Raw genomic sequence first — 16,779 nt, forward strand, 5'->3', positions numbered from 1 at the left:
GCAGGGAGCCGTTGCGTTATAGTGTCTGGATTTTGATATAATTTTTCCCGATATATTAATTCAGTGGCTCTCAACCTTTCCAGACGACTGTACCCTTTTTAGGAGTCTGATTTATCTTGTGTATCCCCAAGTTTCACCTCACTTAAGTTACTTGCTTATAAAATTGTACATAAAAGTACGAAAGTGTCACAGTACACTGTTACTGAAACATAGTTGACTTTCACATTTTTACCGTATAGTTATAAAATGAATCAATTGGATTATAAATTTGTACTTACATTTCAGTGTATAGTAGATAGAGCAGAATAAACAAGCCATTGTCTGTATGAAATTTTAGTTTGTACTGAATTTGCTAGTGCTTTTTATGTAGCCTGTTGTAAAACTAGGCAAATATCTCGATGAGTTGATGGTACCCCCTGGAAGATCTCTGTGTACCACCAGGGGTATGTGTACCCTGGTTGAGAACCACTGCATTAATGAGAGTTCTGGGTTTTGATGTAGTGTCCTGATCGCTATTCATTTCATTTATTCTGGGAGAAGTTTCCTTCATTGGTTGGAGGTTAATATTGGGAGATCTGGGACTGCTGTTAATCCATTCATAAGCATATTCAGATTTAGATTTTGCTCCTTCATTGCTTTGTAGTAGGATTGTTGCTGCTTGATCTGAGATGGAGCCAAAAGTGCTATCAAGGGTGGGGTTCATCTTACTTTTGTTCTGTGACTTCTATTATGCTGTACATGTAGAATTTTGTTTGCAGGACTGTAGTTGGAAGGTTTCTGTGTAGGCTTTGTCATCACTACAGACTGTAGTCACTGTAAGGTCTCACATGTAGCCGTGCTATGCCGACAGGAGACAGCGCTTCTGACCGCTTAATTAAGCCAGCTCCCACAAATGGTGGGGGAGAGTGTCTCCTGCCAACATAGCGCTATCTACATTGGTGGTTTTTGTTGGTGAAACTTATGTCTGTCGAGTGTTTTTTCACATTCCTGACAGACAAAGGTTTTATCAAGTAAAATGCTAGTCTTAGACATAGCCTTAGGGCTTGTGCCATTATGTATACTTTTCTGGCAAAGATGGGGCACAGACTTGCTCCCTTAATCAGTAGTAGAATGGGAGGTGATTGTATCTATCTAGTGGTTTCTTTGTGACATAGTAGGTCCTGCAGAGGTTTTTCTAATTCTTTTATAACTAGTTTGAAATCCCCTCAACCACTTATGATCCAGCTTAAGTATATTTAATTTAAGATGTCTTAAAGTGCTGTTTTGTTATAAAAACTTCTTTTGCATTTTGTGACTTTTTTCCTGGAAGATCAGCAAAGAGTCCTGTGGCACCTTATAGACTAACAGATGTATTGGAGCATGAGCTTTCGTGGGTGAATACCCACTTCGTCAGGTGAATACCCACATCTAGTAGAAATTTCCAGAGGCAGGTATAAATATGCAGGCCAGAATCAGTCTGGAGATAACAAGATTAGCTGAATCAGGAAGAATGAGGCCCTGAAAGATCGTAACTCTTATTTTATCGATTTGACCTTTTATGTTAATATGTTGAGATCATAGAAGATTAAGGTTGGAAGAGACCTCAGGAGGTCATCTAGTCCAACCCCCTGCTTAAAGCAGGACTAACAACAAGTTTCTCTCTCTGACCATGGCTGTGAGTGTGCCAAATCCTAACCACTAGACTATCAGATATGTTTCTAGTAAGTGTAAATTCTTCGGCAGATGTATGTGGATGACGGCATGCTTAGATCATTCATGTGCATGAGTGTAGGTTTTATCAGTTGTTTAGTGGGAGTGTGGGTATTGAGAATTGCTGTAGCAGACACATAACAGGTTATTGTCTATGTAGAAAGTGGTAGTGCTGAGGGGGAGAGAGACAGATTTGGGGTAACTTCTTCCTGCTTGAACCTACAAAAAGATTCCTAGGAAGAATTCACCACTCTTCCCCCTCCTCTCAAAAACAAAATGAAACAAAAACCTGACCTGAGAGGAGAGAGTGTTCTCTTCTCCACTCAAAACCCTGCTCTTCTAAGCCACAAGTAGAAGGAGGTGGAGTTCCCCCACAAAAATGCACTTGGGCAAATATCTTTATTTTCCCCTGTAGAAGAGGCTTTATTTTCGCTAAACATCAGCAAAGACGCTTGGAGATTTGACTATCTTATCCCCAAGCCCAGAGATAGAGATGCATGCCCTCCTAAAACCCCTCAGTGCTGGAGAACCTTTCCCTGCAAATTCAGGGAGATCTCTTAGATTCTGAGCTACTTGAGGGGCTTTTGGGGGACATGAGTCTCTCTATCTCAGCATTTGGGGATAGGATTTCCAACTCTCATGCGTTACTGCTGTCTTCCCTTGTTCTAGCCCTGTCTTTCTGTGGCCTCTTTTTTTTCCTTTTAGTCCCTCTGTTCTCTGATCTGTGAAAAAAGTGACAGCTTCCAGACTGGCTTTTGTGTTACCGTGTATACAGTAAAGATCTTTGTTGTTCATTACCCATCTGCTAAGTGGAGAAGCCTCATTCCCCTAAACCATATTCTTCCTGGTGCCTCAAAGTGCTGCCAGTTCACTTATCCTAACACTCAGTTTAAGAGCCTGTCTACACTGGCAATTTACAGTGCTGCAACTTTCTCACTTGGGTGGGTGAAAAAACACTCCCTGAGTGCAGCAAGTTTCAGTGCTGTAAAGTGCCAGTGTAGACGGTGCACCATCCCTGGGAGCTACGCCCCTCGTGAAGGTAGGTTTTTTTGTTTGTTTGTTTTTGGTGTTCTTTTGTTTTTTTTTCTTAGCTCTGCCGTGACCACGTGAACCACATTAAAGCACTGCTGTGGCAGCGCTTCAGTATTGCCAGTGTAGACTAGGCCTAAGTTGCTGAATCCATGCTATGTGGTTGTGAGGAGGCCATTCTGACTGCATAAAAACCCATCAGGGCTTCATGTTGAAACTGAATGAAAGGAGCATTGGGGTCACATGGATAAGGTTGATGGCATTCGTTAAAACCACTTGTTAACTGGAGATCAAGACTGTTGTTTTAACAAGCAGGGGTAATGCCAAAGAGTCAGCTATTAGCACCACTGGGACTTTATATATATATTTTTTTTTTCCTGCTTCCTTGGCAAAGCTTTCTATTGCTTTGAGTCACATAGTGAAAAATGAGCAAGACAAATGGAATATTCAAGCGGCAGAATGGTCTAATAGTTAGCGCAGGAGACAGTCAGGCCCTGAATTCTGTTCCCCCTAGTTGTAGGCTGATGTGTTCATTCGTTAGAGCAGGACTAGAATCAGGACTCTTCGGTTTTGTTTTCAGCTTTGTCTCTGTCTTGCTATGCCACATTCACAGCCATTCAACTTCTCTATGTACTACAATTAACATGGGGCCTCGGGTACTTTGCAGTCCTTAGCAGATGTCATCTACAGGGGAAATATCATCTGTAATCTATAAGCAGTTGTTAATATAAAGATTTAGAGGCTTGCAGCAACCTCCATCCCCTGTTTGATCAATCTGAAAAAGTTCCTTTAGAATCACTAGGTAAGCCCTTTTTACAGATAGATCAGAAGTTGAATCTAATTCATTTCACTGTGTCTGGCCTGAGGACACTGGTAAAGTATCTTCAAAAGACTACACACCTTTTAGTATAAAAAGAGAGTGAAGCAGCAATGAAATTGCCTTCTCTTCAGGCTTCAACCAGTTTTGATTTGTGATAATACTGCTTTTATGTGGGAGAATCTGGAGTCTGGAAAATACCCCAAAACATTCTTTTGCACTTTGTGAATTTCCCTTTTTTCTTACATGTGGAGGCTAATAATAATCTTAGGTGTGACATGTTTAAAATGCTTAAGAAGCTCTGGAAATAAATGAGAAAAGTTTTCTACCTATTTCCAAGACATTTTTATTCCTATCACTGGTGGTTCATTCCATTTTAAGGATTGCCAGGAGGGGGCAATTTTGAGTTGCTATAGTTTCAGATGTTTGTTTTTATTTTTTTATTATTCATGACTAGAGTCTTCATTTGGCTAAGTAAGGGAAAAGTGTCATGTATTGAAGGTATATAGTGTTTTTTTTTTTTATTTCCCAGTTGCGAGCAGAGAAACCACTATTTACAGATATTTTTTTCTTTTTATCGATGTGAAATTAAAAGCATGCATGCAAAATAAACTTAGAGAACAATATATATTTGATCCTAATCATCTGTTGAAGTTGTGGGGGTATGTTTTTCTACAAAATGAAGTGTCTAAGCGTTTACGAACCTCTTTCTTAGTCAGTGTTCCTAACTTTATAGCCATCTGGGTGTTGGGTCTGGTAAAGAAACTCATCTTTTGGAGCAAATGGAATATATAACTGCGCACACAGAGAGTAGATACATGAGCTGGAATACTTACTGATTAGAAAATCCTATGTTGGCAAATATAATAGCCCATTAATTTTAATATGCTACTTAAAATGAAATTGTCTCACTCTTGACTATAATTCTGCTTGTTTCCCACCAAAATACAGTGAACTGTGAGTTAAGATTGCATCGCCTACCAATACAAATTGTAAAAAAAACAAGAAATAAGCATAGATGATTTTAAAACCTCATGTACACTCGGCTCATCTGTTCACCATCTCAACTTCAACTGTCTCCACTCTTACCCTGATTTGCAACTCTTCCTCTTTCCACTTTACTCCCAACCTTATTCAATAATAGGCTGGGCCATAGTGAAAGTGAGCAGAAGGAGGACAACAGAATAAAGATTATAAGAACAGCCATACAAGGTCAGACCAAAGGTCCATCAAGCTCAGTATCCTGTCCTCTGACAGTGGCCAATGGCAGATGCCCCGGAGGGAATGAACAGAACAGGTTATCATCAAGTGATCTATCTCCTGTCACCCAGGCCCAGCTTCTGGCAAAGAGAGACTAGGGACACCATTCCTGCCCATTCTGGCTAATAGCCATTGATGGACCTATCCTCCATGACTCTATCTAGCTCCCTTTTGAACCCTCTTATAGTAGTGGCAGGTTGATAGTGCGTTGTGTGAAAAAATACTTTCTTGTGTTTGTTTTAAACCTGCTACCTATTAATTTCATTTAGTGATCCCCTGTTCTTGTATTATGAGAAGGAGGAAATAACACTTCCTTATTTACTTTCTCTATACCACTCAGGATTTTATAGATCTCTATCATATCCCCATCTTAGTCGTCTCTTTTCCAAGCTGAAAAGTCCCAGTCTTGTTAATCTCTCCTCATACGGAAGTCATTCTATATTCCTAATAATTTTTGTTGCCCTTTTCTGAATCTTTTCCAGTTCCAATATATATTTTTTTAAGATGGGGCAACCACATCTCCACGCAGTATTCAAGGTGTGAGTGTACCATGAATTTATATAGAGGCAATATGATATTTTCTGTCTTCTTATCTTCCCCTCTCTTGATGATTCCCAACATTCAGTTCGCTTTTTTTGATTGCTTCTGGACTTTGAGTGGATCATTTCAGAGAACTATTCACAATGACTGCAAGATCTTTTTCTTGAGTGGTAACAGATAATTTAGTTCTCTTCATTGTGTGTATGTAGTTACATATAGTTAGGATTATGTTTTCCAGTGCGCATTACTTTGCATTTATCAACTTTAAATTTCATCTGCCATTTTGTTGTCCACTCACCCAGTTTTGTGAGATCCTTTTGTAGCTCTTCGCAGTCTACGTGGGACTTAACTATCTTGAGTAGTTTTGTATCATCTGCACATTTTGCCACCTCACTGTTTACCCCTTTTTACAGATCATTTATGAATATGTTGAATAGGACTGGGCCCAGTACAGATCCCTGGGGGATACCACTATTTACCTTTTTCCATTCTGAAAACTGACCATTTATTCCTACTCTTTGTTTCCTATCTTTTAACCAGTTACTGATCCATGAGAGAACCTTCCCTCTTATCCCATGACAGCTTATTTTGCTTAAGAGACTTTGGTGAGGGACCTTGTCAAAGGCTTCCTGAAAATCTAAATACAGTATATCCACTGAATCTCCTTTGTCTGCATTCTTGTTGACCCCCTCAAAGAATTCTAGTAGATTGGTTTTCCCTTTACAAAAACCATGTTGACTATTTCCCAACAAATAATATTTATCTGTGTGTCTGAGAATCTTTCTTTCAGTCAATTTGCCCGGCACTGAAGTGAGGCTTACTGGCCTGTAGTTGCCAGGGTCACCTCTGGAGCCCTTTTGAAAAATTGGTGTCACATTAGCTATCCTCCAGTCATTTGGTACAGAAGCTGATTTAAATGATAGATTACAGATGACGTTAGTAGTCCTGCAATTTCACTCTTTGGGTGAATACCATCAGGTCCTGGAGATTTATTACTGTTTAATTTATCAATTTGTTCCAAAACCTCCTCTAATGACACCTCAATTTGGGACAGTTCTGCAGATCTGTCACCCAAAAAGAATGGCTCAGGTTTGGGAATCTCCCTCACATCCTCAACAGTGAAGACTGATGCAAAGAATTAATTTAGTTTCTCCGCAATGGCCTTATCATCTTTGAGTGCTCCTTTAGCATCTGATCATCCAGTGGATTCACTGTTTGTTTAGTAGGCTTTCTGCTTCTGATGTATTAAAAAAAAATGTTGCTATTATTTTTGCAGTCTTTGGCTATCTGTTCTTTTTTGGTCTTTCTAATTATATTTTTACACATCATTTGCCAGAGTTTATGCTCTTTTGTATTTTTCTCATTCGGCTTTATCTTCCATTTTTTAAAGCAGGGGTGGGCAAACCTTTTGGCCTGAGGGCCACATCAGGGTTGCACAACTGTATGGAGGGCCGGGTAGGGAAGGCGGTGCCTCCCCAAACAGCCTGGCCTCCACCCCCTCCCACTTCCTGCCCCCTGACTGCCCCCCCTCAGAATCCCCAACCCATCCAACCCCCCGCTCCTTGTCCCCTGACTGCCCCCATCCAACCTCCCGTCCCCTGACTGCCCCGACCCCTATCCACACCCCCGCCCCCATACAGCCCACCAGGGACTCCCACCCCCTATCCAACCGCCATCCGCTCCTCGTCCCCTGACTGCCCTTCTGACCCCTATCCACATCCCTGCCCCCTGACAGGCCCCCGCGGGACTCCCACTTCCAACCCTCCCTGTTCCCCATCCCCTTACCGCTCCCCCAGAAGCTCTGCCCCATCCAACTGCCCCCTCCTCCCTGACTGCCTCTCAGGACCCCCCATCCCCTTACCAGCAGCAGGAGCTTGCAGCCACGACACCCGGCCAGACCCAGCTGCGCTCCCCATGCTGCCCAGCGGGAGTGGCTGGCCAGAGTGCGGCCTGCACGGCAGTGGTGGGGAAGAGGGGACAGCGGGGGAGGGGCTGGGGACTAGCCTCCCCGGCCAGGAGCTCAGGGGCTGGGCAGGATGGTCCTGCAGGCCGTAGTTTCCCCACATCTGTTTTAAGGGATGCCTCTTTGCCTCTCGCTGCTTCTTTTACTTTGTTGTTTAACCGTGGTGGCTCTTTTTTGGTTCTCTTACTATGTTTTTAAAATTGGGGTGTACATTTAAGTTGAGCCTCTATTATGGTGTGCTTAAAAAGTTTCCATGGATTTCAAGAAGGCAGACTTTAGCAAACTCAGGAAACTGGTAGGTAAGATTCCATGGGAAGCAAGTCCAAGGGGAAAAACAGTTTGAGAGAGTTGGTAGTTTTTCAGAGACAACATTAAGGGCACAAGAGAAAACTATCCCACTGCGCAGGAAAGATAGGAAGTATGGCAAGAGAGCATGCTTTCTTGACCAGGAAATCTTCAATGATCTGAAACTCAAAAAAGAGTCCTACCAAAAAAAAGGTCAAATTGCAAAGAATGAATCTAAACAAACTCCACAAACATGTGCTGTGTTCCCTGTAAGCTGTGCGGTTGGGCGGCTGCCTGAGAGAGATTCAAGTGCCATGCAGTTGATTAGCGGAGCCGTGCACATCCAGCCAGCAGTGTGTGTTTAGGTGCCCCTCCCCCCTGCGGCTTTGCAGCCACATTGCTCCTGCTGCTGCTCCCAGGACCCTTCTGCTGGCTGTGCAGAGTGGGGAAAGGAGGGTTTCTCTCAGAAACTTCCCCAGCAGCTCTCTCTCAATCTGTCTCACACATCTCCCAACTCTGTTGTTATTGTTACTTCTTGGTACTTCCTGCAATGCACATATATTCTCTGTAATTTTATTCTTTCAAAATGTGTTATTTAGTTTTTTGACTGGTCTATGCATTTCATAATTTTTATTTCTCTCTTAAATTTAATTCTTTTGAGTAGTCCTGCTGGAGTGATTATCCCTATTTGTAACTTTTAAAAAATATGTTATATCTAGGTTTTTTGTTTCTACTGGTAGCGCACATCCACACATTACCTTGGTGCACATAACAAAATTTATTCCACACGTGTGGAAAAAATTAGAGGGAACATTGATGTAGGGACAAAATTAGAAAGGCCAAGGCACAAAATGAGATTAAACTAGCTAAAGACATAAAGAGTAACAAGAAAACAGTCTGCAAATACATTAGAAGCAAGAGGAAGATCAAGGACAGGTTAGGCCTGTTACTCAGTGAGGAGGGGGGAAAGACAATAACAGAAAATGTGGAAATAGCAGAAGTGCTAAATTTTTTTTTGTTTTTTCACCAAAAAGGTTAGTCATGATTGGATGCCTAACACAGTGAATGCCAGTGAAAATGAGGTAGGATCTGAGGCCAAAATAGGGAAAGAACAAGTTAAAAATTACTTAGGTAAGTTAGATGTCTTCAAGTGGCAGGGCCTGATGAACTACATCCTAGAACAGCATTTCTCAGATGCGGCCACCAAGGGCTGTGATGGGTGGGTGGGGGGCTCCCCCTCCCTGTTGCTCCTGGATGCACTGCCTTGATGTTGGTTGCTGGCGCTACCAGCAGGGATTGGGTCCTGCCCCCTCTGCAGTCACCTGGGGCACAATGCTGAAGGACCAGGCAGCCAGTGAATTTCCCGCATTCCCAGGAGTGGTGGGGCTCAGGCTTTGGGCTTCAGCCCTGGAGTGGCCCTGGCTGCGCAATGCCGGGCTGCCGCAGGCTGTGACCACACGAGTTCGGGCTCCATCCCTGGGCCTCATCTTCCAGCTGCGAGGCTTCAGGCTGTTGCAGCAGGGTTTCAAGTTCCAGCCCCCCATTACCTCTCCCAACCCCCATCTCTCCTGGCCCCCACTGCCTCCCCAGGGCTTAATTTGTCCCCAAGCTTGCCAGGACTGAGTAAGACTGCTGTGAAAAGTGATACTTGTATGTTTGTTAATATCACTTTTCACAACAGACTTACTAGCTAGCAATAAATTTATACACATCCAAATTATTGTAATTTGTTCATATTTATTTGGTTTTCCTAAAGCTAATTAAGTATTTTATGGAAAAAGTGTGAGTGCGGCCACCAGCAAGAGTTGGTGGCCATATTCTGAGGCCACCAAAAAATTTGTCCTGAGAACTCCTGTTAGAATACTCAACGAGCTAACTGATGAGATGTCTGAACCATTAGCAGTTATCTTAAAAAAACTCATGAAAGATGGGAAAGATTCCGGAGGACTGGAAGAAGGCAAATCTTAAAAAAACGGGGAATAAAGACAACTCAGAGAATTACAGACTAGTCAGCTGAACTTTAGTACCCAGAAAGATAATGGAGCAATAATCAAACAATCCATTTGAAAACTCCTAGAATATAAGGTGATAAGTAACAATCTCAACATGGATTTGTTGAGAACAAATTGTGTCAAACCCACCTAATAGTTTTCTTTGACAGAGTAACAAGACTTGTGGATAGGAAGAAGTGGTAGATGTGGTATATCTTGACTTCAGTAAGGCTTTTGATACTGTCTCACATGACCTCATAAACAAACTAGGGATATGCAGCCTATGGAGCTATTCTAAGGTGAGTGCATAACTGATTGGAAAACCATTCCCGGAGACTAGTTGTCAGTGGTTCGCAGTCAAGCTGGAAGGACATTGTGAGTGGGGTCCCACAGGGATCAGTTCTGGGTCCAGTTCTGTTCAGTATCTTCATCAGTGATTTAGATAATGGCATAGAGAGTACACTTATAACATTTGCGAACAGTATCAAGCTGGGAGGGGTTGCAAGTGCCTTGGAAGGTAAGATTAAAATTCAAAATGATCTGGACAAACTGGAGAAATGATTTTGAAGTAAATAGGCAGCCTTGCATGGATACAAATTTATATCTGTGGAACTACAGTGATCTCCCAGATACCACAGCAGTGAAAGGAGTAAAGCACGGGCCGCTGCTCCTAGGAGCCAGCACCCGGTGTGGCAGCTCCTCCTGCGTGGCTGTATCGTCCCCCGCCCCCAGCCCTGCCCCATCCCTTCCACACAGCTGTCTGCATCTCCTGTCTGGGAACGTGCGTGCTGCTAGAACACAGGGAAGTGCGACCAGGGACAGCTGCTGATGAGCCTGGTTCCCACCCCAGTGGGTAGGGTTGGGGTTAGTACAGCTAGCTGGAGGAGCTGCCGGTGCGAGGTGCTGGCTCTTGAGAATGTTGGCCCCGTGTTCTGCTCCTTTCACCGCCATGTTTCCTGGGATAGCTCTACAGATACTGATTTATATCTGCAGGTATAAATTTGTATCCACTCAAGGCTCTATAAATAGGATGAATTTCAATAAGGACAGATGCAGAGTACTTCACTTAGGAAGGAACAATCATTTGCACATGTACAGAATGAGAAACGACTCCCTAGGAAAAGGTACTGTGGAAAGGGATCTGGGGGTTATAGTGAATCATAAGCTAAATATGAATCAACAGTGTAACACTGTTGCAAAAAAGGCAAACATTCTGGATGTATTAGTAGGAGTGTTGTAAGCAAGACATGAGAGTAATTCTTCCGCTCTACTCCCTGCAGATAAGGCCTCAGCTGGAGTATTGTGTCCAATTCTGGGCGCCACATTTCAGGAAAGATGTGGACAAACTGGAGGAAGTTCAGAGGAGAACAACAAAAATTACTAAAGATCTGGAAAACATGACCTATGAGGGAAGATTGAAAAAATTGGGTTTGTTTAGTGTGGAGAAGAGAAGACCTAGAGGGGGAGAGGGGAACATGATGACAGTTTTCAGGTACATAAAAGGTTTTTACAAGTAAGAGGGAGAAAAATTGTTCTCTTTAACTCCTGAGGATAGGGCAAGAAGCAATGGGCTTACATTGCAGCAAGGGAGCTTTATGTTGGACATTAAGAAAAATCTTGCTAGCTGTCAGAGTGGTTAAGCACAGAAATAAATTACCTAAGGAGGTTGTAGTATCTTGGAGGTTTTTAAGAGCAGGTTAGACTTAACTGTCAGGAATGGCTTAGTTATTACATAGTTCTGCCTTGAGTGCAGGGGACTGGACTGGATGACCTCAAGGTCCCTTCCAATCCTACACTTCTATGATTTTATGGTAGGAGAGGGAGAATAGCTACTTGAGATGCCTTGAATGTGGGGAAGGCACCACTCCAGTTGACTCCTGCCTTTAGTGAACCTTCTGTGGTTTGCTAGAGGAACATACCTGATCATATCAGTCTGAATGAGGCTCTTCTTTGTGTTTTAACAATTGTGGATCGGGAATAGGTGGGGGAGAGGCTCAGAGACTGGCAGAAAGGCTGAGCAGAACTGTTATATGAAAAATGATTGTGCCAATGAGGAAACTGAATTGAATCACAAGTGCATATCTTGTCACAACCTTAATTTTAACATCACCACAGGGGCCTAGATAAAATTTGCACTTCATATATGTAGAGGTTATATCCATGTGATGGATTATTTTCCATAATAAATCTTGTATCCTTGAACGTTTGACAGTGTCACTGCCCATCTCCCCTGGAACTCACTCGAGCATGCTTAGTTTTTCAGCAAAAGACATTTAAAAAAAAAAAAAAATCTGTTCCAGAAATGTTTTCTCTCTTCCTGTTCCCCTCCTCTCCCCTATTTTTCAGATGCAGGAATAGGAGAGTTGGACCTGAGACAGTTTTTCTGCAAATAAAAAAAGTAATGATTTTAAAGTCTGATATGTGACTAGGGCCCTACTAAATTCACGGTCCATTTTGGTCAATTTCATGGTCATAGGATTTAAAAAGTAGTAAATTTCATGATTTCAGCTATTTAAATCTGAAATTTCATGGTGTTGTAATTGTAGGGGTCCTGACCCAAAAAGGAGTGGTGTGTGGGCAGGGCCGGTGCAACGATATTTTGTGCCCTAGGCAAAACTTCCACCTTGTGCCCCTCCTCCCTCCCCCCGGAGCATCGCTTATTATAAACTTTCAAAAATGAATACTGCATAATGTGGCATTGTTCATTAGAATTAATACACATTGAGCTTGAAAATTTATTAAATTTCATTATTTAGTCTACATACTTGATGAAAATAAATGAATAACCTGACAGGGTGTGGGGCTGGCTGGCTTTGGGCATGTGGGTGCGGCAGGGGTTGGATGGAGACAGGGGGTGTGGGGCTAGCTGGCTTCAGGCAGGGGGGTGCAGCAGGGGCTGACTAGAGAAAAGGGAGTGCGGGGCTGGCTGGCTTTGGGCAGAGGGATGCAGCAGGGGTTGGATGGAGTTGGAGGGTGTGTGGGGTTAGCTAGCTTCAGGCAGGGGCTGGGTGGAGACAGGGGAGTGCAGGGCTGGCTGGCTTCGGGCAGGGGGGTGCGGCAGGGGTTGGCTGGAGACAGTGTGTGGGGCTGGCTGGCTTCGGGCAGGGCAGGGGATGCGGAGCTGGTTGACGATGGGGAGTGGGGTTGGCTGGAGACGGGGTGTGGGGCTGGCTTCAGGCAGGGCAGGGGGTACAGCAAGGGCTGGCTGCAGGCAGGGTGGCGGGTACCGGGGCTGTCCCTAGATATTCTGGAGCCCTACGCAGCCCCAGGGGTGGGTGTGTGGTGCCCCAGGCCTCTGGGGGGAGGAGCGGGGGTCCCCAGGCTTCTATGGAGGGGGCAGGTCTCTGGAGGGGCGGGACTGGCTTGGAGGGCAGGGGGGAACCACTCCCCAGCGGCAGAGCTGGGGACAGGTCTCTGCATTTCCCGCTGGCGAGTGCAGGCCCGGCCCTGGTGCAGAGCTCAGGGGAGGGCGGGGCTGAGCAGGGGAAGGGGCCCTGAGGAAGAGCCGGAGCAGCACGGCGGCCCCGGCAGCTGGAGGAGGAATGGCATCACTTCCCGGCCTGCTGGCCAGAGCTGATCAAAGCCGCAGCGCCCCCTCGCACAGCAGCGGGAAGAGTGTTACACATTTAGCCAGTGCCGGGTGAGCATCCCAGACATTTTGGGCAACGTTTTTTGGCGCCCTCAAATCTTGGTGCCCTATGCGGCTGCCTAGTTTGCCTAGTGGTTGCACCGACCCTGTGTGTGTGTGGGGGGGGTGTCATAGGTTATTGTAGTGGGGGTTGCAGTATTGCTACCCTTACTTCTGCGCTGCTGCTGGGGGTGGTACTGTCTTCAGAGCTGGAGAATGGGGGCTGCTGGTTGGGAGGCCATCTCTGAAGGCAGAGCTGCCGCCAGCAGCACAGAAATAAAGATGGCAAGTTATGGTATTGCCACCTTTACTTCTGCACTGCAGCCTGCAGAGCTGGGTCCTCAGTCAGCAGCTGCCACTCTCTGGCCACCTAGCTCTGAAGGCAGCAGCACAGAAGTAAAGGTGGCATGGTATGGTATTATCACCCTTACTTCTGTGCTGCTGCTGGTGGGGCGCTGCCTTCAGAGCTAGGCACCTGGCCAACAGCCACTGCTCTCTGGTTGCCCAGCTCTGAAGGCAGAACAGAAGTAAGTGTGGCAATACCATGACCCCTCTAAAATAACCTTGCGGCCCCTCTGCAGCTCCCTTTTGGGTCAAGACCCCCCAGTTTGAGAAACACTGGTCCATGATCCGTTTTTCATGGCCACGTGTTTGGTAGTGCTGTAGTGATGACCTTGCAAGGCTGGAATCAAGAGCCTTATCCCACTGGACAGGGGAGGTCCCTATTTTCCCATTGAAGCCCAACAGTAACTTCTAGTCATGGAAAGACCAGGGATACAACTTTAAATGTGAAATGTTTATGCATAGAAGATCTATTCTAGGTTATTCCTAAGAGGCCATAACTCACTAGAAATACGTGCAGTTGGTCTCCTGGTATTTCTGGTATCTGGTCTTTGCAATTGAAGGAATACAAAAATTTCAGTGCCTGATTAATTTTTTGTTAAAGTGCTTAGTTTTTCTACAACTTGTATGCTGTGTATGCCACACTTAGTTGGAATATTCTGTATAAGTCACTTTGGCTTTATTTCTTGTGAATAGGGCATCCATCTTATAATTGTGTTGATTAAACCTCTGTACCACACCATCATGTACTCTGTGTGTACAGGTATAGACGTATGTGCACACACATCTTTGTATGTATTTGTCAAGAATATCTCAGTCTTAGGTTTGTCAGCATGATCTTTTGTGGATTCAGGTTATTGACTTTGGTGAGAGAAATGTCACATTTTCTGTAGTATTGGGCTTTGTCACTTAGTGTTTATAAATACTTGTTTCCATAATTTTTAACACCCCCCCCCATTTCTCTCATAAATGGAAAATGGGGATTATTATCTCAAGAGCTCACTAAGCTTTCGTTTGTGCAGAGCCATGAAATCCTCTGCTAAAAGGTGCTGTACAACTGCAAAGCGTTATCTTCCTACACCAGCCCTCCTGCTCCTGGCTGTGTACAGAGGAGGTCATTGGAGTGCACTTTTAGTGCGCTCGCTTGTCACCATGGCCCAACAAGCCACATAATTTCAGCTTTGTCCAGGGTCAGTCTTTTCTTGCTGCTAATGGAGTTATATAGTGAAGCCTCACATTTTGTTTCCCTTGCAGACTAAAAACCTGGACTTCCGTCGGAAGTGGGATAAAGATGAATATGAGAAACTTGCAGAGAAACGGCTCACGGAAGAGAGAGAGAAGAAAGATGGTGAGTAGTGCGCTGACTCCAGGTAGACTGTCTTACAGTGATTCACCCAGCCCCTTTGAATGTGAGAGGGAAAGCAGCTGGAAGCAAATAACAGGAATTCAGGGCTAGTTTGTCTTTTGTTCCTTTTCCTTTGCTTGTCATAGACTATAATCCAGAGGGTTTTTTTTTTTGTTGTTTTAATAAAAAAGAGGCCAGGAACCTTATTCCTTCCCTGTTCTGTTCCATATAGAAGTGGAGGAATGATCAACCTCTGGAAATGGGAAGAGCTCAAAGTGTGGCCCTATTGGATGACTGAGGATTCTTTAGCAATCTTATTAATTATAAACTACCACTTACTCTACTGTTCCCTACAATGCAGGGAAGAATTACTCTTTAAAAAATGTAAGAGCAGCAAAGAATCCTGTGGCACCTTATAGACTAACAGACGTTTTGGAACATGAGCTTTCATGGGTGAATACCCACTTTGTCAGATGCATCTGACGAAGTGGGTATTCACCCACGAAAGCTCATGCTCCAAAACGTCTGTTAGTCTATAAGGTGCCACAGGATTCTTTGCTGCTCTTACAGATCCAGACTAACACGGCTACCCCTCTGATCTTTAAAAAATGGAATCCCAGCATGAACCGGATGGCCCAGTGGTTCTCAATGGCCTTCTCCACTGTGGGCAACTTGTGATCCATTGTTTTAGGTTCCCAAACCTTTCTGAAGACGCTATGTTGTGTGTTTGTTTTTGGTTCTGTTTTTAGGCAAACCAGTTCAGCCTGTCAAGAGGGAACTTCTGCGGCACCGAGACTATAAAGTGGATCTGGAATCCAAGCTGGGGAAAACCATTGTCATCACCAAAACTACCCCTCAGTCAGAGATGGGAGGGTAAAGCACCTTTATTTTTTTCCAGGCTATCATGCGTTCAGATATTAACAAAGAAAGAGTCTTGGGATAGTGTTATGTGCAACTAGGGTCATGGCAAAGCAAGGAGGCCTTATAGAGTGCCAGTTTTTGTACCTCCTCAGCAGCACAGGAGGAATACTTTTTAGTTACAGCAATTTCCACCAGCTTCTATATCATGTTAGATCTGGAAATTAACTTTCTGGAATTATGGCCAGAAGTGCAGCAGTGCAAACTTCTTCTTCCCTTACCACCCCACATCAATATTTCTCAGCCATGCTCTGGAAACCTCCTCCAGGCAATCTCTATAGCCTGGCCAGTCCTGGGCTTCTTGGCTAAGACCGGCAATAAGAAGCCAGTTACATATGAAGATGCTTTTGTGATCTAGAAATGGGGCTGAGGCCGGTTTGCGCACAGAAATCCCCAAAGGCCTCTGCTGTAGTAATGACTCTTGGTTACTATTGACAGATGTTACATTTGAGCTAGTGAAAGGCTCCTTAACCCATCCTCAGTATTCTGAGCCATCGAGTCTCTGGAACAAGGAGCTTTAAAGATGGCCCAGAATAATAATAAGCATTTCAATGGCCTGTTGTCAGAGGAGGGTAGCAAAAGGTACCAAGAGATATGGATGGATGGGAGAGAAGGGGTTTCCACTTAGAAAGGGGCTAACTGAAAGCAAAAATAAGCCATCGTAGAACTGCAAAGATGGGCCAGTTTCTCTTCCAGCTCGTCTCTAACCCCACCTCACCAAAATGTGGGGAGTAGGACCTGGGAAAAGTCACTTGAGACTTTATAGGAAGTGGGTGGTGATTCTACTAGTGCACATTGTTTCTTCGACTCTCTGTGTTGTAGATAACTTCCCTTTCGCCCTGGGAGAGGAGGTACTATCCCAGAATCAGGCTTATCAGAGTCCGGACAATGTAGTTCAATGCTCCTGTTTAATGCTGGACTCATACTTACCATATTTCTGAATGCTCAGCATACTATTTAGCATTCTAGCTT

General features: G+C 44.3%; 1 protein-coding gene across 1 annotated transcript in view; it reads left to right on the plus strand.

Annotated features, from left to right (window-relative positions):
* ZMAT2 (zinc finger matrin-type 2) overlaps positions 1-16,779 on the plus strand; it is a 29,331-nt gene that overhangs the window by 723 nt on the left and 11,829 nt on the right. The window contains exons 2-3 of the mRNA XM_030572910.1: positions 14,799-14,892; positions 15,639-15,762. Coding sequence (XP_030428770.1) covers positions 14,799-14,892; positions 15,639-15,762 — 218 coding nt within the window. The remainder of the gene's footprint in view (positions 1-14,798; positions 14,893-15,638; positions 15,763-16,779) is intronic.

Source organism: Gopherus evgoodei, chromosome 8, assembly GCF_007399415.2.
Source record: "Gopherus evgoodei ecotype Sinaloan lineage chromosome 8, rGopEvg1_v1.p, whole genome shotgun sequence".
Taxonomy (NCBI): Eukaryota; Metazoa; Chordata; order Testudines; family Testudinidae; genus Gopherus; species Gopherus evgoodei.